General features: G+C 44.8%; 2 protein-coding genes across 2 annotated transcripts; both read left to right on the top strand.

Moving 5' to 3' along the window:
• Positions 1 to 9,093: 9,093 nt before the first annotated feature.
• Positions 9,094 to 13,403, top strand: LOC310931214 (C-signal; the record flags this gene model as incomplete). The annotated part of the gene is made up of 6 exons (XM_083894325.1): positions 9,094 to 9,243; positions 10,662 to 10,713; positions 11,658 to 11,845; positions 11,912 to 12,076; positions 13,060 to 13,170; positions 13,290 to 13,403. 6 exons carry the CDS (start codon positions 9,094 to 9,096, stop codon positions 13,401 to 13,403), a joined length of 780 nt encoding a protein of 259 aa, XP_083750451.1.
• A 4,064-nt stretch (positions 13,404 to 17,467) lies between these two features.
• On the top strand, positions 17,468 to 27,535 carry syt19 (synaptotagmin XIX; the record flags this gene model as incomplete). The annotated part of the gene is made up of 8 exons (XM_083894326.1): positions 17,468 to 17,651; positions 18,548 to 18,621; positions 21,136 to 21,255; positions 23,612 to 23,791; positions 23,890 to 24,042; positions 26,773 to 26,892; positions 27,020 to 27,131; positions 27,228 to 27,535. 8 exons carry the CDS (start codon positions 17,468 to 17,470, stop codon positions 27,533 to 27,535), a joined length of 1,251 nt encoding a protein of 416 aa, XP_083750452.1.
• Positions 27,536 to 27,786: the final 251 nt, after the last annotated feature.

Genomic DNA, 27,786 nt, shown 5'->3' on the forward strand with positions numbered 1-27,786 from the left:
CCCACCCACCCACCCTGCTCTCCTGAGACCACACCCACTTCCTGCTGCCTGGCAGTGTTTACCAGGTGCATGTGCCGGACGCCCGCCCTCCCTTCGTCATCGTCGTCATCATGTCTCCCTGGCCCCGCCCTAAGGTGACATCATCAGAGTGAATGATCAGTGCAAAAGTCAAACTTTTCCAGTCACGCTAACGTGCGCTAACGTTAGCGCCACTAACATGCTCTTTTGCTAACCCCCCTGAACCTTGACCCAGGCTTCATTCATTGACCCCTACGTCCCCGCCCCCCCCCCCCCCCCCTTTGCTCTGTCCACTTTGCATTAGATAAAATATAAATATATATATATAGAGAAAAATATATATGTAGTCTTTAAAAACTGCAGACAGCTGAATTCATCGTCTGTGATGGAACTTATATTCATCTCGAAAAAAAACCCTCTCGAGTCCATTAATCCTCTCCCATACGATTGCCATGATATGATTTTCATTTCCAATGTTTGTTTCTGGCTGATGGTGTCAAATGGAAATATGAATAAAATGTCTTAAGATAAAACTTGGTGAAGTTGATTTTGATACCTGCCCGTGGCCGTTAAGCCTGGACTTTTTGCCTCAAAGTTTGAAAGTGTTGTTTTATTTTATTTTTAACTCGTTCTCTGCAGTGTTTCGTCTCCGCAGGACGGAATATTAAGGCGTCTCACGCTGCCTTTAGGGCATTAGCATTAGCATTACGAGGATTAAAAGTGTACGCAGTGAAAACACGGCGTCTTATACCGCTAACTTTGAAGAGATGCTTCGAGGGATATTTTTCAAGAAATGTCATTCAGTTCTTCCAGTTGCAGAGTTCGCTGGTGCTATGGCTAGCGCAAGTCAATGGTACAGGTTAGCATGGCATACCGACTCCACAGTGCACCCGAGGCAAATCAATTGTAACGGCAGACTATCAACGTACATATCTGTGTTGATATCATCCGTTGACATTCTATCAACACAGATATGTACGTCGATAGTCTGCCGTTACAATTGATTTGCCTCGGGTGCACTGTGGTGTGTTGCTAATGCCATGCTAGCAGGCATTAGATACCGAACTATCCCTTTAAACTGGTTCGAGCTAACGCCAGTTTGGGGTGACGACCGACTGAGCACCAGTGTGTTTCATAATCAAGAAGAGAACCCCGGGTATAATCGCTGAATTAGAACAATTGACAAAAAAACAGTCGTCAGTTCTCAGGTTGTACATTTAAAAATAGTCACACATCATTTTATAAATATCAACAAATGTCAGTTTCTTTGTCAGGCGAGTTCCCCCAATGCTAATTAAAGCTATTAGCTCCACACGACTCTGAAGTTTTCTCTGCACGCAGGAAGTGATTTGTTTTTTACGTCGCGAATGATGGATGGAGGCAAGCACGACAGCTACCGAGGGCTAGCATAGCAAGATGATGAGAGGAGGTTGTCACAGATCAGATTCGGTTACGGTACAGGACGGGACGGTCAGACCAAGCCTTGGGTCGGGCTTGTGTTTACACTGAGAACAGAACATTACCCTTGAAGTAATTCAGGGATTAAATTAAACCAAAATAAACCTAGGGCTGAATTTTGCGACTGATTCACCAAAGTAAATCCAGGAGGGAATAAAATGATTTATTCTGACACAACCCAGAAGGATTATGTGATCACATCTCAAGAGGATTTAAAAGTCAATAGCAGCGCGACTGCAAAGTCAATTACGTAACAGCTGAAAACTTTTTTGGCCGTACAGTTTTCGGAATCTTCTCCAGCTGAATCCAGGTTGGGCTGAGTTGTCCCTGCTCCTAAACTGAGATGTTCCTCCTAAGACAGAAGGACAGGACAAGATATTTCTAGTCAGACTCCTGTAATTGAGTTGACATGCTTTTAAATCGGCCTGAATAATACAGCAGGCGCACAAGCTCCCAGTTCACCGACGAGCCGGTGCAAACGCACATCAATTAATCAGAAGCACTTCGCCCTTTTTCGGTCATGCTGCCGCTCGAGGACATCGTGGAGGTATAGCAGCGAGTATTTAGCGCATACAAAGTCCCGTTTGACGCTATTGTTGACTGTGCCGCTTGAATACTTGAAAATCTATTGTCACTTGATTGGATTTCTACCACCGATTACCACCGTGGTGCGTTTCTGCAGCACGTCGGTAAGTTCCGCGTTCCATTTCCGTCTTTTAACGTGCCGTTACTTGTCCAGACTGCATCCAGGGAACTCGATTGGAGCCGCATGGTAAAGGAAACAGCAGCAGCAGCTTCGGTTAAACTACGCACGCAGCTGTTCAGGGAGAACTCGATTGCTGTTGGCGGAGCAAACATGTCAGGTTCGCGAGCAAGCCAAAATTGCTTTGCGTGGTAAAGGGAACAGCAGCACGCAGCTGTAGTAAGGCAGGCTGTTTCAAGAGTGTTGATTGCTGTTAGGGGGCGCAAGCATTTTCGATAGAGCTCTGTTAGCTGACGTTACACAACCAAGTTAACGCCAACTTGGCAGGATAATACTTATACTACTATACTTATAGACTTCCATACTGTGCTGGACAACAAACTGTCAGGCAATAATGTCAGGCACCTCGTCTACTTGACAGTGGAGTTGAATCACTGCTAAAAAATGTGCTCACAACATTGATGCTTCAGCTGAGAATTTCATCAATACTTAATTTTTCAGATCTTGCGCTTCCTCGTGTTGGAGTCCCGAGTCCATGTACAAAGTTTGGTTTTGATACGTGAAATCGTTCCTGATATATGAGCTAACTTCCTGTTTGGCGGCTACGCCACCAATTTCGTCTAGCTGTGACGGGCAAATGCTTCCAAAAATCAAAAATCCTTCTGGTAACTTTTGCGAGGCTTGGTCCGAGGATCGCGTACGTCCAGTTTCGGGACGATCGGACAAAATTTGTGACCTGTGAAAGTTTAGTTTCGCTTTCCATTCAATCCAATATGGCGGAAGAACGACAAGGGTCAGGGACACTATCTTCAATTTCCACACTGCACCGGTTCCGGCCGGATGTTCCAGAGTTGGACCGGTGGAGATATCTGAAAAGGTCGAGGAGCAGGAGCTGACCAAACATCTGGCTACACAACAACAACAAAGAGCCAGAGGTTTTTGAAAAGCAGGTACGTCTAATTAAACGGTGTTGTTTTTTTTGCTGAAGACGCAGCGATTGGACAGCGATAGTGAAATCGTCTCAACACTGAGTTTTTGTCAGTTCGGGCAGAGTCTGAACACATGAAAGGGAGGAGAATGTGCAGCCTCGCTCGGCACCGGCCTCTGTAACCATCTGGGCTTTTACATCTACAATCAGACTCGTCAAACAGACGCAGGGTGAACTTCGGCTATTTTTAGCTCGGAGAGACCGGGAAGGAAGCAAGGATGAAGAATGTAGCTCATCCAAAATCATCCTTTACTATTGAGAGGAGCAGGAGGAGGCGCAAAACTCACATTCACCACAGATATTTATTTTATTTTACTTTTATTTAACCTTTTTTTTTTTACTTTCAGCTTCTCCCCCTCTAGGGGGCGCCTCAACGGACGATCCACATTTTCCTGACGTAACCCTCCCGGCCAATTAGGGGGTCAGTTTAGAGATAAACACCGAGCACTGGGGAATGGGCACTTTGCTCAGGGGGGGGACTCAAACCGGCAACCCTCAGTCACAAGCCAAGTTCTCTCTCCGCTTGGCTAATGGCTGCCCCAGTTAGCATTATAGCGAACTCTGGCAATGTTAAAAAATAGTGCTGGGCACGTTTACGGCCGTTAGCGGCGTCAACGTTAACGTACGTGACGTCATGTTTACGTTGACTCCCGATTTGTTAAAATTAGTCTCTAAAGTAACGCTAAACTTTAAAAACAGAGGCACACATCCGCAGTACACAGGTACGCTGGTTATTTGTTAGCGCTGCTCTTTTCCTTTAATAAACAGACCGCTACAGTTGTAGGCGCAGCTAACGGAGCTAACGTAGCTAACTGGTAAACGGTGCCTGGACTCCGGTGATGCGTCACTTTAGAGACTCATTTTAACAATCGGGAGTCATGTAAACATTACGTCGTCATGGCGTTAACGTGAGCTAACGTTAACGCCACAGACACGCCCAGCACTAATTTTCTAAAAAAACGGGCGCCAAGCTATCACGCTATCACTCCGATGCCGTGATTTTAGCTCTTTTCTAGAACGATTGAAGCCGTCGACACATTTATGCTACTTCTGAAGCTATTTCAAAGACCTAATTCTCCAACTGTGTAACAAATATTCTTCTCCCATAACAAAGAAATAAATAACCGCCAAAGACTTCCTGTCTAATATCCGATCCAGAGATTTTCAGTTTCGTATCAGATCGTCTGAATGAGAAAATAATCCAAAATGCTCATGGAAACCCAGTGAGGAGTTGTCCCACTCTGTCCATAATCTTCTGACTGACCATCATATTACTGTTGTGTAAATCAGTGCACAGGCTGCAGATGGCCTCATTTTTAAAAATGATCATCTGTTCATTCAGTCTTCCCTTAAGGTTTCAGGGAAGACGTGGACATTAAACGGTGAATTAGACGCATGAATATGCAAAATGTCAGAATTCACAGTGCAGAAAAGGAATTGGGAATCTTAAAAAAATGAGTTGAAGATAAAGAGTCAAAGAGTTTGTGGTCAAACGGCAAAAACCGCAGCGATGTGATGATGAACAGCTGCAGAGAAGAAGGAGGATATGAATACGAGGATGAAGAGGAAGACTGCAATGATTTATTCATCCATGAAATGAACCCTTGTGTTTTATTTATGGCGGCTTTAAATAGAGCCCTGGTACATTAAATAAAATGAATGAAAAATGGACTTTCTAACCCAGATGCAGCACACACACACATACACACACACACACACACACACACACACACACACATACACACACAACATTCCCCGCCATGTTTTTACACCAACACTCTGACTATTGACCTTATTCTGAGCAACTCATTATCCAGACTAATAGAATATTCCATTCATTTCCCTGCTAACGTTCCACAGTCTGATTATGACTCACGTTGGCAGACAAAGAAATCACCGACTCATGATTATGTCGGTGTAGAAGCTCACGTCCAACCAGCCATCGACTATCACTTTAAACCAATAAGCATGTCTCTGACATCTGACATTTGACTTATAACAGACTCAAGGATTATTAGATTGACTAACTTTACATTTCACACACCTGGCAAACAAACACTGAAGGCTAAAGAGTTCACTCTTTTTACTCATGTCATTCAAAGTGGAAACACCATCTCTGTCTCTAACCATATTTATCACCTATTTAACCTTCTTAGATAAGATAGGAAATTCAGTCACCCATTCAGTACAGTAGTCCTTCTTCTTCTTTGTAGAGCTTTGTAGCTCCGACTCTAATTCTAGCTCTGACTCCATTTCTAGCTCTATTCCTAGCTCCAACTCTAGCTCCACGTAACTCCAGCTCTATGTAGCTCCAGCTCTATTTCTAGCTCTAGTTCCAGCTCTAGCTCCAGCTCTGCGTAGATCCAGCTCTACGTAGCTCCAGCTCTACGTAGCTCCAGCTCTAGCTCCAGGTCTACGTAGCTCCAGGTCTACGTAGCTCCAGGTCTACGTAGCTCCAGGTCCAGCTCCAGCTCCAGCTCTACGTAGCTCCGACTCTATTTCTAGCTCCGACTCTATTCCTAGCTCTAGCTCTAGCTCCACGTAACTCCAGCACTATGTAGCTCCAGCTCTATTTCTAGCTCTAGTTCCAGCTCTAGCTCCAGCTCTACGTAGCTCCAGCTCTAGCTCCAACTCTAGCTCTAGGTCCAACTCCAGCTCCAGTTCAGCTCCAGCTCCAGCTCTAGGTCTACGTAGCTCCGACTATATTTCTAGCGCCGACTCTATTTCTAGCTCCAGCTCCAGCTCCAGCTCTAGCTCTAGCTCTAGCTCCAGCTCCAGTGCCTCCTGTCTTTTCGACAGTGCTGTGGTCTCGAAGCCATACATCAATAGACCAGGGCCATAGTCTCTGTACTTTAGTATTTAGTACTTTAGTACTTAAAAATAAATAAATAGCACTTCGACTTGTAACATCCAGATCAGGTTCTGTTGGGTTAACTGTGTTATTATGTGTCAGTGAAGAAGGTTGACACAACTTTGTGTGTTTTGACTTGGCCACACAAGTAGCTTATTCAGGGTTAAGAGCTGGTTTATAGTAAGGGTTAGAGTCACTTATGATGGTTAAAGTTAGGGGAATGCATTATGTCTATGAGGTGTCCTCACTAAGATGTAAAATCGAGTTTTGTGTGTCTGTGTGTGTGTTTTATTATTGCAATAAGCAATTAAGTCACTCCTGGATTTCTCTGCAGAGACAATACCACAATACTGTGTCTGCTCCAGTCATATCTGGCCTCCGCTGCAGAAGCTCTGCGCCTCACATTGTACCATCACCAAGTCATCATTTGCAACTGCGAAAAAAACGCTCGGTGCCAAAATAACGTTGTCTGTAAATGGAGGAACGCGAGCCAAACTCCAAATTAAACTGACCTGGAGGAGAACGGGCACGTCTGCTGCTCCTGAGCTCCGGGAGCTTTAATACAACCTGTGCTGGGGAGAGAGCCAGAGGAAGCATCTGTGCATAAGCTGCATCAGCTCCATCAGCTCCATCAGCTCCATCAGCTCCATCAGCTGTGCCGTCAGCCCTATCTCTGCTCGCTGTCTCCACGCTCTGCATCAGCGTAAATGTCAGTAAAACACAAACAATAGAGGAGCTCATTCATGAAAGCTCTAAATATACATGTATACATATTCATATATACATGTATATATAACAAGCTATCTGTATATATATATGTGTATACAAATTTTTGTTTTTTTAAATGACTATTGCTGAAAATGGAAAATCATAGTACTTAGAAAGAGCTTCTGTTTTTTGTTTCACACACACACACACACACACACACACACACACACACTTGAATATAAAAGTGCAAATGACTACGAGGCCACAGGTGACACTGGTTTGGTGTAAGAAAATAACACAGCTATAATTAATGCAACTTATATTATGTATAATAATAAGAACTCCTGTAATACATTTAAACAAAACATTTGTGTTTTATTTGTTCCAATGTATTGTTTTTAACCTTGAAAAAGCACAATTATGTATGTAATGTGATGATTATTGTTGTTTAATTAAACTGTACCACAAAAATGGCACAATTAGACTAAAACCAGTTACTCATGTACATGTATTATGGAAAATGGTGGGAATGTTTACGTTAAGTCTGTGCGCAAGGAATTCTGGGAAAGTGTTACAACATAGAACTGTGGCGTTTTGAGCTGAACTGGTTAAATATTATGTCTTTAGTTTGTTCAGTAAAGACTTGAGAGTCGCTTTGAAAGTAAGTAGTGGAGCATTGCTGCCATCTAGCGGCTGAAAGGGGCCACAACAGGAGGAGAGTGGCAAGTTCACTTTTACTGTGGGCGGAACTAATAAGTTCACCCTGCAACATCGTTCCGCCTATTTGGAGTTCCGCCCCATCTTTTGAGTGTCGTAACGTGATTTAATCTTAATCTTGATCTTAATCTTAATCCTAATTACGTGATACTTTTTTCTTCCACACCCACTCGTTTGTGTGTTTCTTTTTGGCCAATTCTGACTATTACGTGTGGTTCTGTGCAGAGGGTTTTTCACGGCGTGTCATCAAACCGGAAGTCGCCATGTTGGAGGCTACACTGAGGTTGAAACCGCGATGGATAAATGTCCGAAACCACAAAAAAAGCTCCTCAAAATAAATGCGTTACAGATGCAAATGTATCTTCCTGCAGGGAAGGACTTAGTATTATTATTATTATTATCACATTAGAAAACTAGTTTAACCCTTTTACAACCACGGGGATCACCGCGGCGTATGTGTATTTCAAATTACCGTAACTCCTCGCTACTATGTGCAATTTTAATCATTCGAGCTGCCCCTGTAAGTATATAAATATATCTATTATTATTATTATTATTATTGTGGTGCTAAAGGCGTTAAGAGCCGCTGCTATCAACAATTCACTCACCTGACAAGAAATGGGCCGAACTCGTGTGGATGTTGTCCAGATGTTTGCCTCGTAGATCGTTAGTGCCTCCTTTCCTCTGGTAACTGTTGACATCGTTCTCCCTGATTTGTCTATAAAAACAACAAATGTTGTTCCAAATGACCGATTGGTACAGACAAAAACACGGCAATAATTCATCATTTCCTTTGGGATCTGCTCGAGTGCGCTAGTACCCAGCTGCAGCCCCGGAGATGTAACACCCTGGCGTGACAGATTTACTTTAGTTAGTTTTACAAATAAACAGTAAGTGAGTAGCAGTAAAGGGAAGAAACCTTGATATCTGACAAGGTTTGATTAGTTAATAGTGTGAAAAATGTGTAAAAAAGTGAAAAAAGTATAACAGCGGAGCTCCAGGGTGTGTGTGTGTGGTGCTTGTTGTATCCGCTCTGGGGCTCCAGGGAGGCGGGTAGGTGGTGGTCGTTTTCCCCGCTGTGGAGCTCCGGGGTGTGGGGCACGGAAATTTGTGAAAGTGAAGAAAATAGTAAAGTTAAACTAATGTAAAACAGTAAATATTAATCTAAATAGTGTGTTTAATGTGTAAAAAGTTGAAAAAGGTATAAATGAGGAGCTCCGTGGGGCGATGCTTGTGGTATTTATACTCAATAAATTAAGCTCATGGACAGGCTAACGTACTTTTATATTCTTCCTTCGTTCTTGTTTATGATAAAAAATCACTTCCGTCAAAACACTCGCGTCGATTCGGTGTGTAAATAAAGTTTTTAGGAACAAAATCCCGTCCGCTAAACCACTATTGTTACGCCAGGGTGTTTGGTCTCCGGGGCTAAATCTGGATGCTACTCCTTTGTTTACCTGCGGAGCGCCTCCAAATTGGCGACTTCCGGTTTGATGCCGCGGCGATGACGCGCCGTGAAAACCCGCTATGCCCACTTGTAGTTCCGTCCCCCTCTCGGAATCGCGGTCCTCTGCACTCGACTTTTCTGCGGAGTCACTGACTCGACTGTCCGCTGTTAAATGACACGCTCGGAAGGCGGAGAAATTAACGATGAACGTGGTTAATTTCAAAGAGTGCGGCTCGGTGCTGGTGACGGGGGCCAGCCGGGGGCTCGGGCTACAGATGGTCGCCAGCCTGGCAGCTGGAGGCTTTTCACCGGGAAAGATTATCGCCACCACCCGTAACCCTGCGAACGCTCAGGTAAAAAAAAAAAACAACAACAAACAAACAAACACAAAAACACACGTTTTTGTTCACACAAACAATTCTAACCTGTCGACTATTTTCTGGATTAATCGATTAATTGTCTGGTTTCGTTAAAATGTCATAATAATGATGTTTTTAAATGTCTTGTTTTTGTGCACAATCAAACAAATGATTTTTCTTATACGGACCAAAGAAAGCAAAACGATTAATTTAGTGATGATTCATAATAGATTTGATCGATTAGTTGCATTTTCATCATCGATTCGTCTGTTTATTGAGCAAACTGTGAAGAATTTTTCACCTTTTTCACACAAACTGCGGTCAAAAATGTGATTGTGTCGTTCAAAACACTGGATATTTACAGGATATTTAAACAACAACAACAACAACAAAAAACACTTTAAAAAAAACATGATGCTTGCAAATGAGAATCAAGAATATTTATGTAAAAAAAAATGTAATAATTGCAGTTTTCCAACTTTTAAATCACACCCAAAAGATGATGATGATGATAATATTTAACACAGTAACATTCCATCACTAATATTCATAACAACATACCAAAAATCTTTTCAAAACACAATCCAGCCATTTTCAGTCGTAAGCAAATTAAAGGCACTTTGTGCATCAAATCCAAAGAATGTTGAGAATATTCCTTAAAAATCACACTTTTTAAGTTTTGCCCCCGAGTAAAAGTTGAAGAAACCAGATGGGCGTGGTTTTAGAATTCAGGAAAAACCAGAAACATTCCACAAATCTGAGATCTGAGACTCTGATCTCAGAGTCTTACAGTACTGACTATTATGATGCTAAATTTAAAGTCATTCCGAGATACTTTTTGTTTTTGAGAAGAAACTCGGCTCACTGTCAAAGTGCATCAGGGCAAATGGATCATTTCATTAATTTCAAAAATTCACCAAAATTATTCCTTAAGAGCTTTGCAAATATTTTCAACTGATCCTTGTTCAGGGCGATGCCGACTATTATGATAGTAAATTTCAAGTCATTCCGAGATACTTTTTGTTTTTGAGATTAAAGTCAGCTCACTGTCAATTAGAAATAAAAGTGCTCAGTAGAACCATATAAGGTTCTTCGGCTTGTCCTCAGGAGAACCCTTTCGGAGAGTTCCACCAAAAGCCCTTTCAAAACCCTTTATTCAGGAAAGGGGCTTTAAAGGGTTCTCTGGATCAAAATGGTTCTTACTGGAACCATTAGTGTGACCAAGAACCCTTGAAAAACCCGGGTAGAACCTCAGCCCTTATAGAAGGATCCTTTTGGAACCCTTTTTTTCTAAATAAAAGTGTATAAAGCTTTTGTTTTGATGATAGTGGGAGATCGATAAATCAATAAAAAAGGCAGCTGATGTTGAAGGTCATGAACTGTGATGACGTGATCTTCCTCTGGATCTACAGAAACTCCAGGAACTGGCAGCCAAACATCCCAACATCCACATCCTCCCACTGGGTAAGAGCGAGGAGACGCTGCTCAGCTGAAACATCCGTGTTTTCCAGATAATCGTCCCGTCCATGTGTTTCCCCTATTATCGATTATTATTTCCAGATAATCGTCCCGTCTCCGTGTTTTCCGAATAATCATCCCGTCTCCGCGTTTCCCCGATAATAACCCCATCTCCGTGTTTCCCCGATAATAACCCCATCTCCGTGTTTTCCCGATAATCGTCCCGTCTCCGCGTTTCCCCGATAATTGTCCCGTCTCCGCGTTTTCCCTATAATCGTCCCGTCGCCGTGTTTTCCCGATAATCGTCCCGTCTCCGCGTTTCCCCGATAATCGTCCCGTCTCCGCGTTTTCCCGATAATCGTCCCGTCTCCGCGTTTTCCCGATAATCGTCCCGTCTCCGTGTTTTCCCGATAATCGTCCCGTCTCTGTGTTTCCCCGATAATCGTCCCGTCTCCGCGTTTTCCCGATAATCGTCCCGTCTCCGCGTTTCCCCCATAATCGTCCCGTCTCCTCGTTTCCCCGATAATCGTCCCGTCTCCGTGTTTCCCCCATAATCGTCCAGTCTCTGGGTTTTCCCGATAATCGTCCCGTCTCCACGTTTCCCCGATAATCGTCCCGTCTCCGTGTTTCCCCCATAATCGTCCAGTCTCTGGGTTTTCCCGATAATCGTCCCGTCTCCACGTTTCCCCGATAATCGTCCCGTCTCCGTGTTTTCCCGGTTAATCGTCCTGTCTCCGTGTTTCCCCGATAATTGCCCCGTCTCCGTGTTTCCCTGGTTAATCGCCCCGTCTCTGTGTTTCTCCGGTTAATCGTCCCGTCTCCGTGTTTCCCCGGTTAATCGTCCCGTCTCCGTGTTTCCCCGGTTAATCGTCCCATCTCCGTGTTTCCCCGGTTAATCGTCCCGTCTCCGTGTTTCCCCGGTTAATCGTCCCATCTCCCTGTTTTCCCAGATGTGCTGAGCCAGGAGAGCATAGACGAATGTGCAGAAGACGTCGGCCGCCTGCTCCAAGACCAGGGTCTGAATTGCCTGATCAACAACGCCGGGATCAGTGTGTTGGCCGACTTTGACGCCGTCACTGCGGACAAAATGATGGAAAACTTCCAAACCAACTCCGTGGCTCCTCTGATGATCACTAAGGTAATGGAGTTACGCTTGTGTTTCTGTGGTTTGAACAACGTTTAAGTGTTTCCCTCTCACTCTCAGACGTTCCTGCCTCTGCTGAAGAAAGCTGCGTCCACTGGAGCAGGCGATCACAGGAGCATCCAGAGAGCGGCCGTCATTAACGTGTCCTCTCACCTGGGCTCCTTAGGGCTCGACTGGGGCGAGAGAGCCAAAGGCATCTGCTGGTACCCCTACAGGACATCCAAGGTAGTGCACGCTGTGATGGAAATGATGTGTCGATCATTGTTTCCCAAGCCCGGTCCTCAGGGAGCACTGCCCTGCCATGTTTTACATGTTGCCCTGCTCCAACACACCTGATCCAGATGAAACATTCCATTTACTTATTTATTTAAAAAAAAAAAGTTTTTTAACAAAAGTTGAAAAATAAATTTTTTGGAAATATGTGTATATATATATATATATATATATATATATATTATTATTTTTTTTTTTTTTTCAGAAGAGTTGAAACATTTTTGAAAAAACATTTTTTAAGAAGACAAAAGTTGAAACATTACTTTTTTTGAAAAAAAAAAATATATATATATATATATGTATCGGTGTGTATTAATAATAAAAAATAATCATCAACAATCATTTGAAGAAAAAGTTGAAACATTACATTTTTGAAAAACATTTTTTTTATTTAATTAAATACATTTTTTTAAGAAGACAAAAGTTGAAACATTACTTTTTTGGAAAATATACATACATATATATATGTGTGTGTGTGTATTTTTAAAATAATAATAATATTCTTATTTTCTTTATTTTTTTCTAAAGAAAAGTTGTAGTTTTTAAAAAAAAATATTGTTATCATTATTTTAAGAAGACAAAAGTTGAAATATTACATCTTTTGAAAAAATTTGACAAAAGTTGAAATTTTTATTTTTTTTTTTTAAACAAAAGTTGAAACATTACATTATTTGAAAGAAATTTGACTAAAGTAATGAGGGTTACTTGAATCAGGTGTTTTTTTCCCACCAATTTAAACCCATTTACTCACATATTCGTCCACCATATCTATGACAGTGTCCCACAGGTCCTTAAAATCCTTGAAAGTTGATGAATTTGGGGCAAAAAAAAAGAAATTCAAGACCTGTTGGTAGCTGTGATATTGTGTGAACTCTCACTTCTCCTTGTTTGGGCTTATGCATTATTCTGTATTTTCTCTTTTTTCGACTGGTCAGTGCGCTTTAAACATGGTTACCTGCTGCTTGGCCACCGACCTGGAGCCTCATGGGATTCTCTGTGTGGCCATACACCCAGGCTGGGTCGCCACTGACATGGGGGGGCCAAAGGTACGAGTGCACCGTCAAAACCAGTTCAAGCATAACGCCTGTAATGCCTCCAAATGACCACCGGTGGGCAGTGTAACACAGCTGCTCAAGCACTGACCTGTGTTCGTCTGTGTTTCCAGGCTCCGTTGAGTCCCGAGCAGAGCATGTCGTCCATACTGCCTGTGATCGCTGGCCTGACTGCAAAGGATCATGGGTCGTTTCTGGGTGTGAGCGGTGAGGTGCTGCCCTGGTGACTCTCGCGCCGCCACAGTCCAAACACAGAGAGACGCCGTACATCCATGACCTGATCTGATCAGGAACTGGACTTCCTTTCTCTTTACAGTAGAGCAGAGATTTTACGTCGGAAGTCGGAACTGGGGGTGACGACGCGTTTCCATTCGGAATAATCCCAAAATAACCGTCCCTAACCGGTCAACTGTTGGTGCTCACTGTGATATTGGGAGCATTTAATTTCATGGTCTTTTTGTGGTTATTTTTAGTCTTTACTGATTTGAAATGTCTTTTTAAACAAACGTGGATCCGTCTCAATTCTTTATTTTTAATATTTCCACAGCAGCTTTATTGTCGTCACAGAACTCTGGGATTTTGTATGTAAAATTACCAAAAAAAAGTACTTTTATGATACTTAAAAAAACGAAATAATTCTATTGCATATTAATCATAATTCTTGTCTCATTGCTGTGCTTTGTATTTTGATTAAAATGAGATTAAAAAAACCTTTATTATTAATTATGAGGGACAATAACAACGTGTTAAAGGTTGTTTTATAACTCCAGATTCTTTCACTCGACCTGTTTATTTAGCAGTTTCCAGAGCCGTTAGCGCCATTAGCGCCGTTTACGCGACGCCACATGGCGCAGCCGTGACTTCACTCGATTTTTCTGCGCTTTTAACGGCCTTTAGGGTTGAATAATGTAGAATATAAAGATCATAAATGCCTGTGTCCATGTCTTTTCTTTCTTTTTTCACTATTGTGGTCTATGGGGAAATTGCTTTTTCGGCTACATTAGTATTTTATTGTTGCAGTACCTCGAGTGGCCACAGGAGCAATTAGCTGCAAACAAGAGCAGGAGGCGGTGCTTCATACAGTTACTTATCGTACATTAATGTATTTTTACGATTGACGCAAGAGTGTTTTTTTTTTGTGAGGTTCCTCCGACTTTCCGAGTTAATGTACATTTAAATTCCGACTTCCGATGACAACTGGAACGGGCGTCTCTTTTTCTGAGGAGAAAAGTGAACGGTGTCCGTTTGTGCAGCTAATATTTTTGAACTACCAAATGTACAAAAAAAAATCACATTGTCATGATGTAGTTTTTAGGTCAATGCAATAAATTGACACCATAAATGTGTGGTTTTTATTTGTTTTTTTTGTTGTTGTTGTTGTTACTTTAATTTGGATGAATTCATTCATGCATCCTTTGAATTTCTACACTAAAGTGTGAGCCCTCACACAAGTTTGTTCAGTTACGAAATTTGCAAAACCCCAAGATGGACGCAAAATCCAAAATGGCCGACCACCTGTAGAGTTGAGGTCATGGTCTCAAGAGAATTTTTTGTTCGTCTTGGGCCGAACGATGTTTCCACCAAATTACGTGAAATTCGGCGCAACTAAATTTTGGCTGCTCCATAGGCACCTGACCTGAGGGGGCGCAATTCCATTATCCTATAAAATATTTCACCAGTTCAGATGTGCGTGGCAATTTTGATCCGTTTTTGCGCATTTTTAAGGGGTAAAATTTGAGATCGAAGCAGCAAAAGAAAAATAATAATAATTCCTTCAGTTACAATAGGGTCCTACCATTGTTATTGTGTAATTGTGTAGCTGTGTGCTCGGTCTCTAATGAACAAACGTGTGGTTTTTATTTGTTTTTGGGTCTTTTTGTTGTTGTTACTTTAAGTTGGATGAATTCAAAAGGCCAAATGGACGCCAAATCCAAGATGGCGGACTTCCTGTTGAGTTGAGGCCATGGTGTCAAGAGGATTTTTGGTTCCTCTTGGGCCGAACGATGTTCCCACCAAATTTCGCGAAAATCGGCGCAACTAAATTTTGGATGCTCCATCGGCGCCTGACCTGAGGGGGTGCTACTGAGCCATTTTGCAATTCCATTATCTTATATTTAATATATTTAATACATTATCTTATATTTATATAATATTTCACCAGTTCTGATGTGCGTGGCAATTTTATATCCGTTTTCACGCATTTTTACGGTGTTAGCTATGAGGGAATAAATGGCTGCAAAAGTGGCCAAAAGGACAAAGGAATAAAAATAATTTCTGATTACAGGTTTGGTTTAAGCCAGGGTTTCACGTATTTGTGCAGCAATCATTTTATTATCATTATTATTATTGTTGTTGTTGTTGAGTCATTTGTTTGACCTGAAAACCCTGTTTTAAACCAGGAACCTTTAAAGAGAAAAAACATATATACATTCTACTTCCTGATTCTTGAAATGACAGCCTTGGGTCCTATAGTTTACTTTGTCTTTGCACACAATGGTTTCACCGCTGCAGGCACCGTCTCAGGGGCATTTGACCGCTTTGTGACGCATACCTTAGCTGTCAGCTGTTGACAAAAGGTGACGAGTCTGTGATGATGATGATGATGATGATGATGATGAAAAGCTTTCAGGACAAAAAATGGCCTCTGGAGTCTTTGTGCCGCTCTTTATCTCTGACACTTTACCTGCTGCTTTGGTTACAGTTCGGTGATAAAGTGGAGCCGACGTTGGCCGTTAAAAACGCAACGCTTCAAACCTCCGTGCGGTGTCTTTACAATTCGTTGTCGTTTCAATGGGAATTTTGTATGGTGGCCCTGAGGTGCAAAACACAAAGGCAAATAAAAAAACACAAACGCAAATCAAAAAACACAAAAACATTAACTCAAAACGGAAACACAAAAGCAGAAAACACGAAAACATTAACCCACAACGCAAACACAAATGCAGAAAACACGAAACCATTAACTCACAACGCAAACACAAAAGCAGAAAACACAAAAAACATTCACTCACAACGCAAACACAAAAGCAGAAAACACGAAAACATTTACCCACAACGCAAACACAAAAGCAGAAAACACGAAAACATTAACTCACAACGCAAACACAATAGCAGAAAACACGAAAACATTTACCCACAACGCAAACACAAAAGCAGAAAACACGAAAACATTAACTCACAACGCAAACACAAAAGGAGAAAACACAAAAACATTAACCCACAACGCAAACACAAATGCAGAAAACACGAAAAACATTAACTCACAACGCAAACACAAAAGCAGAAAACACAAAAAACATTAACTCACAACGCAAACACAAAAGCACGCAAACACAAAAGCAGAAAACACGAAAACATTAACTCACAACGCAAACACAAAAGCAGAAAACAAGAATACTTTTGTGTTTCCGTATTGAGTTAATGTTTTTGTGTTTTTGATTTGCGTTTGTGTTTTTTTATTTGCGTTTGTGTTGTTTGATTCGCATTTATGTTGTGTTTTGTGATTTGAGTTTGTGTTTTGCACCTCAGGGCCACCGTAATTTTGTGAGAAAAGCAACCGTATCCAGGACTTAGGCACCTTTTTTTAATAATAGTTTGTGGGATTCCATGAATGCATTTTTACTCCACTTGTTTTGGTTTAATCTCACAGAAATAATAAACGTGTACAACTATATGCAGGAAATACACGATCATATCTATTTAAAAGCCAAAAATCAATGACTTTTTTTTTTTTGCCTTTACTCATATGTCGTAATTTGATTTGTTTTGTTTTTAAATGTGTGACGAAGACGCTCTGAGACGCTCCAACATCCTCAGAACCAGTTTGTCCAGATGGAAGTCACATGCTGCTGCACAGATGGGTGTGTGTGTGTGTGTGTGTGTGTGTGTGGGAGGGAAGAGTCTGCAAACAGTTATAAGATAAGGTGCTAATTTGTGTTTCTGTGGCAGACCGGGTCTCACAGCGTGGATGTATAACACGAGCAGGAGGAGGAGGAGGATGAGCTGAGTTTTTATCAATACAGGTACGCGTCTGTCTCTATTTTACCATTAGACCTTTATTTGTATGCTTTTAGTTTTATTTGTCATGTTAATCAGATGTTTGCATGAAGCGGATTCCACCGAGTAAACATGGACACCAGGTCGATTCAGGATCAGCGAGAATAGAAAACACGTCTCCCGTTACTACTGCATGCTAAGCTTCTCCTGGTTTTATGATTAGCCGACGTTTTAACCCGACGATCCTCCGGTGTGTTCCAGATTCTGTGTTTGGCCGCAGATGTGAGTAGACCACATGGAGGCAGGGAGTCGTGGTCAGCTGTTGTCGGCAGAGCTGAGCATGCCGTTCTCCGACCCGGTCAAGTACGTCCTGCTGGGCATCGCTGTGGCTTTACTCCTGGTGGCTCTGGGCATCTTGACGTGGCAGACCGTCAGATACTGCAAGACGCACAACATGTACTACACCCGGCAAGCTACAGGTGAGGGTTCGCCCGGGTCACGTTTTTTTACGGTTCCCTTTGGTACGGTACGGTTTACGGTAAAGACCTGGTTCAGGCATGTGTGACGTGATTTCATTCGACATGGAACAAGGGAGTGGCGTCTTCCTGTCGCCCAATCAGCCGACTGTACTGTACCATTTTACTCTGTTACTCCCAAGGGAAGGGTGCCAAAGAACGGAACTGTTGGGGCTGTTTATGCTGGTACTACTTCCTAATGGAAATGCCAAACAATTCATACCGTACCGTACCAAACTGAAGTGATGGAAACCCTTACAGGCCGGGTAAGCCCTGGATTCTGTCTTAGGTGAAGTTTTTTTTCAAGTCAATCGGTCAATGTACGGCAAAGTTACAGGGCACTTCCTGTTTAACGGCGTAATTCAAAATGGCCGACATCGCGTTCGTAGCCATCAAATTCGCATTCGTAGCCATGTTGAGTGGCGGGGTCTCGTGCCACCAGTCGAGTTTCATGCCCATTGGTCAACGTATGGCGAAGTTATAGCGCACTTCGTGTTTCGAGGCGATTGTTGCTAGGATAAACGCCCTCACACAAGTACGTTCAGTTACGAAACTTACGCCAAATCCAAGATGACCGACTTCCTGTTGAGTCGAGGTCATGGTCTCAAGAGGATTTTTTGTTCGTCTTGGGCCGGACGATGTTCCCACCAAATTCCGTGAAATTCGGTGCTACTAAATTTCAGGCCGTTCCATAGCCGCCTGACCTGAGGAAGGCGCTACTGAGCCATTTTGCATTGATTCTTCGCAATTCCCGCAATTATTTTATTTTAAAAAAATTCTGACAGTTCTGCAGCAAAAGAAAAATAATAAGAATTCTTTCAATTACAATAATCAACAAACATGTCTGATTTCTGCTTTAGTGCACAGTGACGTGCTGTACCTGGACGAAAAGCCAAGGACGGCAGAAAATTACTCCGCTGCTCCGAGTTCTAAGGTAAGACAAAAAAAATCTACCTTTAATCGTGGTTCTGGTGAAAGTATATTTGAGTTCAAACCTGAGAGAAAACTCACGTACTCCAAATGCATCGTCCACGCACCGTTTACCAGTTAGCTCCTTTAGCACCGTTAGCGTTAGCCTACAGTGGAAGTGGTCTGTTTACTAAACGTAAAAAGAGCAGCGCTAGCAAACAACCAGCGTACCTGTGTACTGCGTATGTGCGCCTCTGTTTTTACAGGTTCGCGTTACTTTCGAGACTCATTTTGACAATCGTGAGTCACGTAAAACATGACGTCACGCGCGTCTTTTTCCGGTCAGTCGCCATGGTAACGCTAAATTAATGCAGTTTTTCGTGTCGCGGCACAGGAGTCCACCGTTTACCAGTAAGCTCCCTTAGCTCCCTTAGCTCCGTTAGCTCCTTTAGAGCCGGCTAGCGCGTCTACAGTCGAACTGTAGCGGGCTGTTTATCAAAGAAATACACCAGCGCACCTGTGTGCTACGCATGTGTGCCGCTGTTTTTAGCGTTTAGCGTTACTTTAGAGACTCGTTTTAACAAGCTTAGAGTCACGTAAACATGACGTCACGCGCGTCTTTTTCCGGTCAGTCGTCATGGAAATGCGTCATGCGTTAATGTTGACGCCGTTAGCGTGTTCACGTGCCCAGCACTAGAGACACAGGAAACTAAGTCAGGTGATTTTGCGTAATTATTAGTGCTGTGCAATAGGTTAACGCGCGTTAATGCACGTTAAATGCATGACACGTTTCCATGACGACTGACCGGTAAAAGACGCGCATGACGTCACGCGACACCGGACTCCAGGCACCGTTAGCTGCATTAGCTCCTTTTAGCGCCGTTAGCGTTAGCCTACAGTCGAACCGGAGCTGTCTGTAAATTAAACTAAAAGAGCAGCGCTGCAAATAACTAGCGTACCTGTGTTACTGCGTAGGTGCGCCTCTGTTTTTAAAGTTTAGCGTTACTTCGGAGACTCGTTTTAACAATCGTAGAGTCACGAAAACATGACGTCACGCGCGCGTCTTTTTCCGGGCCAGTCGTCGTGGAAACGCGCCGCGCGTTAACGTGTTAGCGTTGACGCTATCAGAGTCCCCTTTAAATGCAGCCTCTCGCCTGAAACCCTGTGACAAATAAAAGACTGGAACAAATGCACGGCTGGAAAACTGGAAGAACTGGAAAAAAAAAAAACCCTCGGAGAAAATAAAGTTATTACCGACCAGGTGACGTTTTCAGGGCCAGGTCGGTAAGAAAGAGGATTTTCTCTCTTTTGTAAATCCAGCCCAGCCTCCAGGTTTTTATTGATGCGTTTACCTTTGCGCTCTCTCTCTCTGCTGCTACTGTGAGTTTATCTGCTTTAGAAACTCTTTAAAAACGTCGCGTTTTGCGTCTCTGCGGGCGTGAATTTGGCTCCGTCAGGACGCGAAGCTCTTGTTTACAGAGTGTTTAAAAACATCTTATATTACGGTATCACGCCCTCTGTTCAAATATTAGCTGTGTCATTAAAATATCACATTAGCCGTATCACTCACTGGCCTCCAGAGACGGTACGTGTGTGTGTTTGATCCATGTTTAGGACCTTTTTTCTTGCTTCCTGTTGAGATTATTATTATTTTAGCGATGTTGCGCTCATTTTTGAGCAGGTTAGCATGAAGGGCGGGTGGGCAAGAAATGAGATGGTGGCATAGGGCCGAAATTTGGTGAGTGTGTTAGGCTTAGTCCAAATTTTCTTGAGTAATTTTTTGGGAATTTTTGACGCAAGATAAAGTCGCCAAAATTACATAAAATGCAAAATTCTTGTTTCAATCTTTTGTGTCTAAGTCGCACATAGTTGTTGCAATTTGAACCAAACTTGGTACAGTTGTTGCTCTCGTGATTCCAAACAAATTTCTAATGTACTTCCATTAGCTCCGCCCACCCAGAAGTCGGCCATTTTGGAAAAACGAAAAAATGACGAGCCTATGCATTTGCAGGAACTCGTCCTAGCACGTTTGAGCTAGCCCCGCCAAACTTAGTACATATGTTCTGGATAAGTTCATGATTAAACGTTATTAAAGGATTTTCTCTACCTCAAAAGGCGTGGCCTCAGTGGTCCAACAAAGTTGACCTTAAAATTGCACTTTTACATGTATTTTCTCCAACTTTGCGCTCATTTTTGAGGAGGTTAGCATGAATATAAACTCTTGAGATTTGGCATGGACGTGCGGTAGGCAACAAATGAGATATTGGCATAGGGCCCTAACCCGTTTATAGACCCATGGTTCAGGGACGGAATTTGGTGAGTGTTTTAGGCTTAGTCCAAATTTTCTTGAGGACTTTTTTTTGGGACCTCGAGTTGGTTTGCGTCCTTTGACTTTGTCTTTGAGTTTGAGAACAACATCAGTTTGGTTTTGACAGAATTTTTCAAACAAGCTTCAAATCATTTAAAAAAAAATAAAAAAAACCCGACAGTGTCATCAGCATAAAAACAAAATGTGTGTGTGTGTGTGTGTATTGTCCAGGTGGAGGAAGTCAGCACTGAGGTCCTCAAGCTGAGTCGCTGTTTGCCTCAGGTCCCTTTTTCCTCCTCAGACTCCAGCCACACAGAAGCAGAGGTGGAGGAGCAGGGCGGCGTTAAAAAGGTAACAGATGTGACTTTTATTGGCCACGGCTCGGCTCGTTTTCTAACCCTTTTCCATGAGCGATAGAACCTGGTGCCTGTTACTGTATTTTAGTACCTGCTCTGGCAACGTCCGACACCACTGCAACTGTTAAAGCTCCCATAGACCAGAAGTTCCAGTTTTTAGGTGTGTATCTGCGCCGTTACCTCGTTTATGAAGCCCTAAAGTTTGGAAACAAACAGTTCAGCCACACTCTTAGAAATAAAAGTGCTAAGTAGAACCATATAAGGTTCTTCGGCTTGTCCTCTTAGGAGAACCATTTTTGGCTCCAGGCAGAACCTTTATATTCACCAAGAACCCTTTTAAAACCCTTTATTCAGGAAAGGGTTTTTAAAGGGTTCTCTGGATCAAAATGGATCTTACTGGAACCATTAGTGTTACCAAGAACCCTTGAAGCAAACGGTTCCAGGTAGAACCTCAGCCCTTGTAGAAGAACCCTTTTTATTTCTAAGAGTGCACTGCTGAGAACGGTAGGTTTTATTGTATTCTCAGGCTCTGGAATCGTGACGTAAGGAAAATGCAAAATTGTTGTTTTAATCTTTTGTGTATAAGTCGCACATAGTTGTTCCAGTTTGAACCAAACTTGGTACAGTTGTTGCTCTCATGATTCCAAACAAATTTCTAATGCACTTCCATTAGCTCCGCCCACCCAGAAGTCTATGCTTTTGCAGGAACTCGTCCTAGCACGTTTGAGCTAGCCCCGCCAAGCTTAGTACATATGTATGGTAAGGATCCCATCTCCGGAACAGCAGATCGTCCTGCTCCGGGCACTAGTCCGGGCACATCCGGTTGGGTACATTGAACCGCAGAAGAAGAATAACGTCCGTTGTGGAGGTGTTTCACGAGCGACAGTGTCTTCTGACTCTGGGTCAAAGGTCGTCAAAGGGACTGCGGCGGGGAGTCGTGAAGAAGCTATTTTTAAACACTGTTAAAACAATGTTTTGATAATGAGTAGCAGTGCATCCACCGTTCCAGAGGGGGGCGCTGCGCTTCTGAGAGCTGGTGTGCTGATTACGTCACTTCCAGGTACCTGGCCAATCACAAGACAGTTGAGAAAGCAGAACACAGTTCTGTCTTCTGGGGGTGAGATTTCAGCCTGAAACAGCGCGGCTGACGAGAGCTTCAGCGAGGAGAGATTTAGATTGGCTGGTTTGCAGCAACTAGGAGGTTTTTGAGCATAAAAACAAGTTAATGTCTGTAAGTAGACCTCCATAACTCACATATATGTGCCATAGGACCACTCTATGGCCGCTTTAACAAGTTCAAGTTAAAAAGACTTACAAAATCTCCGACAGTTAGCAAAGCAAATGTCTAAAATCTCAATATTTAACACGTATCTTTTGAATTAACTGATTCTAATGATTCAGTTACACTGAAAAACAACAACAATTTGATGTCAGCCCAGGTGTAATTTAGTGACGTCCCTCACTGAGGCTCCGGCAGCTAACAGCAGTTAGCATTTGGAAAAGCGATCATTTGCTAACTCTAGCCTATATAAACATTTTGTATCCAATATAGAAATAGTACATATGGGGGTTAAAAGTGATTAAGTCCGATCCTTAGTTATGTTCATGTGTTGTGACAGACTTTTACCTTACGCTGACACTCTTAACTTTCATCATCATCACAACATTGTTAATCGCTTACTTTTTTGTCACAGAAAAAGCCACATTAGCTTAGGAAAAAAAACAAAAGAAATCCCATTTGTAATAATTTTAATGACCAGATTGCAGTTCTACAGTTTAGCGTTAAGTAATATAAGCGTGAATATAATGTAATTAAAGCATTAATATAATAACGCTTTATAATTTACTAGGTAATTACCCAGTATTTTGGCCATTGTTCTTACCTTCTAATTACAGGTTAATACCAAGTAACACATTTCTGTTACCATATATTTACTGAGTAAATAGCTAGTAATTGGGGGCTGTAGCTACCTGCTTATTACCAGCTTATAACCCAATAATACACTAAAATTCACCATATAGAAAGCAGGTAAATACCCAGTATTAGTGTTTACACTTATTGGTCTGTATCCAGTAATGTCCAATAAACATTTAACAAGCTTAGTAGCTCCTGGATTAAAACTATCAACTGTAATTCATTGGTTTGGGCCGCCATTGGCCCCCGGGCCGCACTTTGAGAACCAATGCTTTCGAGACTCGTTTTAACAATCGTAGAGTCACGTAAACATGACGTCACACGCTGCGTTTTTCCGGTCAGTCGCCGTGGAAACGCGTCCCTTAATCCGGTGACGTGGCGCTCGACGGAGATCGGTCGCAGAGATGAATCTCTGACCTGGATGTTCTTGTGGCAGGTGGCCGGATCGCTGCGATTCTCCGTCCACCATGACCAGCCGCAGTCCCGTCTGGTGGTCACCGTTCTGCAGGTGAAGGGACTTCACTGCCAGAGCGGCAGCATCCAGCCCTTTGTTAAGGTGCGGGTCATGTGGGCCGGCTCGCAGGGACTGAAAGTGCAGGATTGCAAGGACGAGGAGGTAAACGCTCGCCCTGCGATTCCGACATCTTCTTCTTCTTCTTCTTCTTCTTCTTCTTCTTCCTGCTTGGAATCTGCTTATGCTGTGCTCTTTCTTAGGCCGAGGGGGCGTCGCCCGCTCTGTGGACCGTGTTGCACGAGTGGCAGACTCGCATCGTCAAAGGCGTCTGCAGTCCTTTGTTCGGCGAAGAGTTCAGCTGCGTCCTGCAGCGCGAGGAAGACGCGCTTCAGTCGCTCGACCTCAGGATGGAGGTCCTGCCGTACATCACGCTCACTGTACCCATAGACCTTCAGCCTTATTTCGCGGTCATATCTGCTTTAGAAAATGGCATTTAAACACATCAAAGAAATCTATAGCGAGAGAGAATCTAAATAGTGTTCAGAATAACGTCCAATATCTGGCAGTAATTTGCACAAAACTGCATGTTAAAATACTGTTTTAGCATTTTAAAATGAATAAGAACCAGCTTTTTAATCTTTTAATACTAGTGCTGTCCAATGCTAACGTTAACTTTAACGCACGGCGCATTTCCACAACGACCGACGTCATGTTTACGTGACTCTCGATTGTTAAAATGAGCCTCTAAAGCAGGGGTTCTCACAGTTTTCATACCTGAGGGACGCAGAGGATTTACATTTTATACATGACGGCAAATAATGACGGCTTTTCCAAATGCTAACTGCTGTTAGCTCCCGTAGTTTCCTGCATCTTATTTGCATTTAAAGAGACAGGCACTCAAAAGCGAGCGTTGTGAACAGGCCTGTTTTGTTCAGAGTGATTGAACCCCCACCTGACCTCCACGTCTGCCCCCACCTGACCTCCACGTCTGCCCCCACCTGACCTCCACCTCCGCCCCCACCTGACCTCCACCCCCAACTGACCTCCACCTCCGTCCCCACCTGACCTTCACCCCCAACTGACCTCCACCTCCGCCCCCACCTGACCTCCACCCCCAACTGACCTCCACCTCCGTCCCCACCTGACCTCCACCCCCACCTGACCTCCACCCCCACCTGACCTCCACCTCCACCTGAACTCCACGTCTGCCCCCACCTGTCCTCCACCTTCACCCCCACCTGTCCTCCACCTTCACCGCCACCTGACCTCCACCTTCACCCCCACCTGACCTCCACCTCCACCTTCACCCCCACCTGACCTCCACCTTCACCCCCACCTGACCTCCACCTTCACCCCCACCTGACCTCCACCTCCACCTCCACCTTCACCCCTACCTGACCTCCACCTCCACCTTCACCCCCACCTGACCTCCACCTCCACCCCCACCTGTCCTCCACCTTCACCCCCACCTGACCTCCACCTTCACCCCCACCTGACCTCCACCTCCACCTTCACCCCCACCTGACCTCCACCTCCACCCCCACCTGTCCTCCACCTTCACCCCCACCTGTCCTCCACCTTCACCGCCACCTGACCTCCACCTTCACCCCCACCTGACCTCCACCTTCACCCCCACCTGACCTCCACCTCCACCTTCACCCCCACCTGACCTCCACCTTCACCCCCACCTGACCTCCACCTCCACCTCCACCTTCACCCCTACCTGACCTCCACCCCCACCTGACCTCCACCTCCACCCCCACCTGTCCTCCACCTTCACCCCCACCTGACCTCCACCTTCACCCCCACCTGACCTCCACCTCCACCTTCACCCCCACCTGACCTCCACCTCCACCCCCACCTGTCCTCCACCTTCACCCCCACCTGACCTCCACCCCCACCTGACCTCCACCTTCACCCTCACCTTCACCCCAACCTGACCTCCACCTTCACCCCCACCTGACCTCCACCTTCACCCCCACCTGACCTCCACGTCTGCCCCCACCTGTCCTCCACCTTCACCGCCACCTTCACCCCCACCTGACCTCCACCTTCACCCCCACCTGACCTCGACGTCTGTCCCCACCTGTCCTCCACCTTCACCGCCACCTGTCCTCCACCTTCACCCCCACCTGACCTCCACCTCCACCTTCACCCCCACCTGACCTCCACCTTCACCCCCACCTGACCTCCACCTCCACCTTCACCCCCACCTGACCTCCACCTTCACCCCCACCTGACCTCCACCCCCACCTGACCTCCACCTTCACCCCAACCTGACCTCCACCTTCACCCCCACCTGACCTCGACGTCTGCCCCCACCTGTCCTCCACCTGTCCTCCACCTTCACCGCCACCTGTCCTCCACCTTCACCCCCACCTGACCTCCACCTCCACCTTCACCCCCACCTGACCTCCACCTTCACCCCCACCTGACCTCCACCTCCACCTCCACCCCCACCTGTCCTCCACCTTCACCCCCACCTGTCCTCCACCCCCACCTGACCTCCACCTTCACCCCCACCTGTCCTCCACCTTCACCGCCACCTGACCTCCACCTTCACCCCCACCTGACCTCCACCTTCACCCCCACCTGACCTCCACTTCTGCCCCCACCTGTCCTCCACCTTCACCGCCACCTGACCTCCACCTTCACCCCCACCTGACCTCCACCTTCACCCCCACCTGACCTCCACGTCTGCCCCCACCTGTCCTCCACCTGTCCTCCACCTTCACCTGTCCTCCACCTTCACCCCCACCTGACCTCCACCCCCACCTGACCTCCACCCCCACCTGACCTCCACCCCCACCTGACCTCCACCTCCACCCCCACCTGACCTCCACCCCCACCTGACCTCCACCTCCACCCCCACCTGTCCTCCACCCCTACCTGACCTCCACCTCCACCTTCACCCCCACCTGTCCTCCACCGTCACCCCCACCTGACCTCCACCTCCACCCCCACCACTTGCAGAAATAGGCTATAACATGTCTACTTTAGCAATCTAAAATGAAGAAGAACCAAAAGGTTTACTGAGCGAAACACCGCAGTTGTAAATGATCAACAGATACTGTCCATACATTACAGTGCAGTATATGTTGTGTTCTAAGTTGACCGCCATGTGTTTGTGTGCGTGATCTCAGGTGTGGGACTTTGACAAATTCTCCAGGAACACATTGTTGGGACAGGTGAGGGCTCCTCTGGGGTGCCTCAACATCTCCGACCCTCTGGAGCTGCACGAGGATCTGCAGGTTCCCCAGAAGGTACAGTCGCACTTTACTCTGCACACAGTGAAATTGGCTGTTCTAGCACAGGCCTCGACTCTTTGTTGAACCTAAATTCTCCTTTGACGTACATCGTGCTGCGGTCACCGTCTGTCACTGTGAACAGGATCTGGTTGGAGAGGTGCTGCTGTCGCTGAAGTTTCTGCCCACCTCTCAGAGGCTGGAGGTCGGTCTGCTGAAGGTCAGAACAGTCCTTGCCGACGTATGCTCCGACGCCGGTAAATAACGAGCACCTCCACAAAAACAAAGCCAACATCACAGGTCCAACATGTAGCCCCGTATTTGAGTGCGTCTGCCTTCATTGTGTCGCGCAGCCCTTTACGCCAGGATCAGCGTCCAGTGCAATCATTACAAGCTTGGCTACCAGAAGACCTGCGCGGTTTCCCGGGGCCTGGTGACCATCTTCAATGAGGTGCTGATGTTCTCGCTGCCCGAGTTCCCCACGGAGCAGTGTAAGATTCTGGTTTCTGTGTACGAGACGCGCGCGAGCTGGAAGTCCAGCAAACACCTGCTGGGACAGTTGACCGTGGGGAAGGAGAGGAGCTCCGAGGACAAGCACTGGACCTCCATGATGCACTCAGTTCGTCAGCCGGTAGCTAAGTGGCACGGCCTGCTGATCTGAGCCTCTCAGCACAGGAAAACCCTCCCCTGGAAAAGCTCCTCCACCTCATTTAATGCGACCCATCACTTTATATCAAGCAGTAGATTCATTTTGCATCATAGATGTTTTTACTGTGAACTACACGTCAAAAAAATGTCACTTTTATTGTGGGAAAAATCTCACGAATTTTGTTATGGTGATATCATTTACATCTCTACTGAACCGCTGCTTCTTCCCAAAAAGTTGAACTTGTTTTCACTTGACCGGCCCCG

The sequence above is a fragment of the Microchirus variegatus genome, assembly GCF_963457635.1.
Source record: "Microchirus variegatus genome assembly, chromosome: 8".
Lineage (NCBI taxonomy): Eukaryota > Metazoa > Chordata > Actinopteri > Pleuronectiformes > Soleidae > Microchirus > Microchirus variegatus.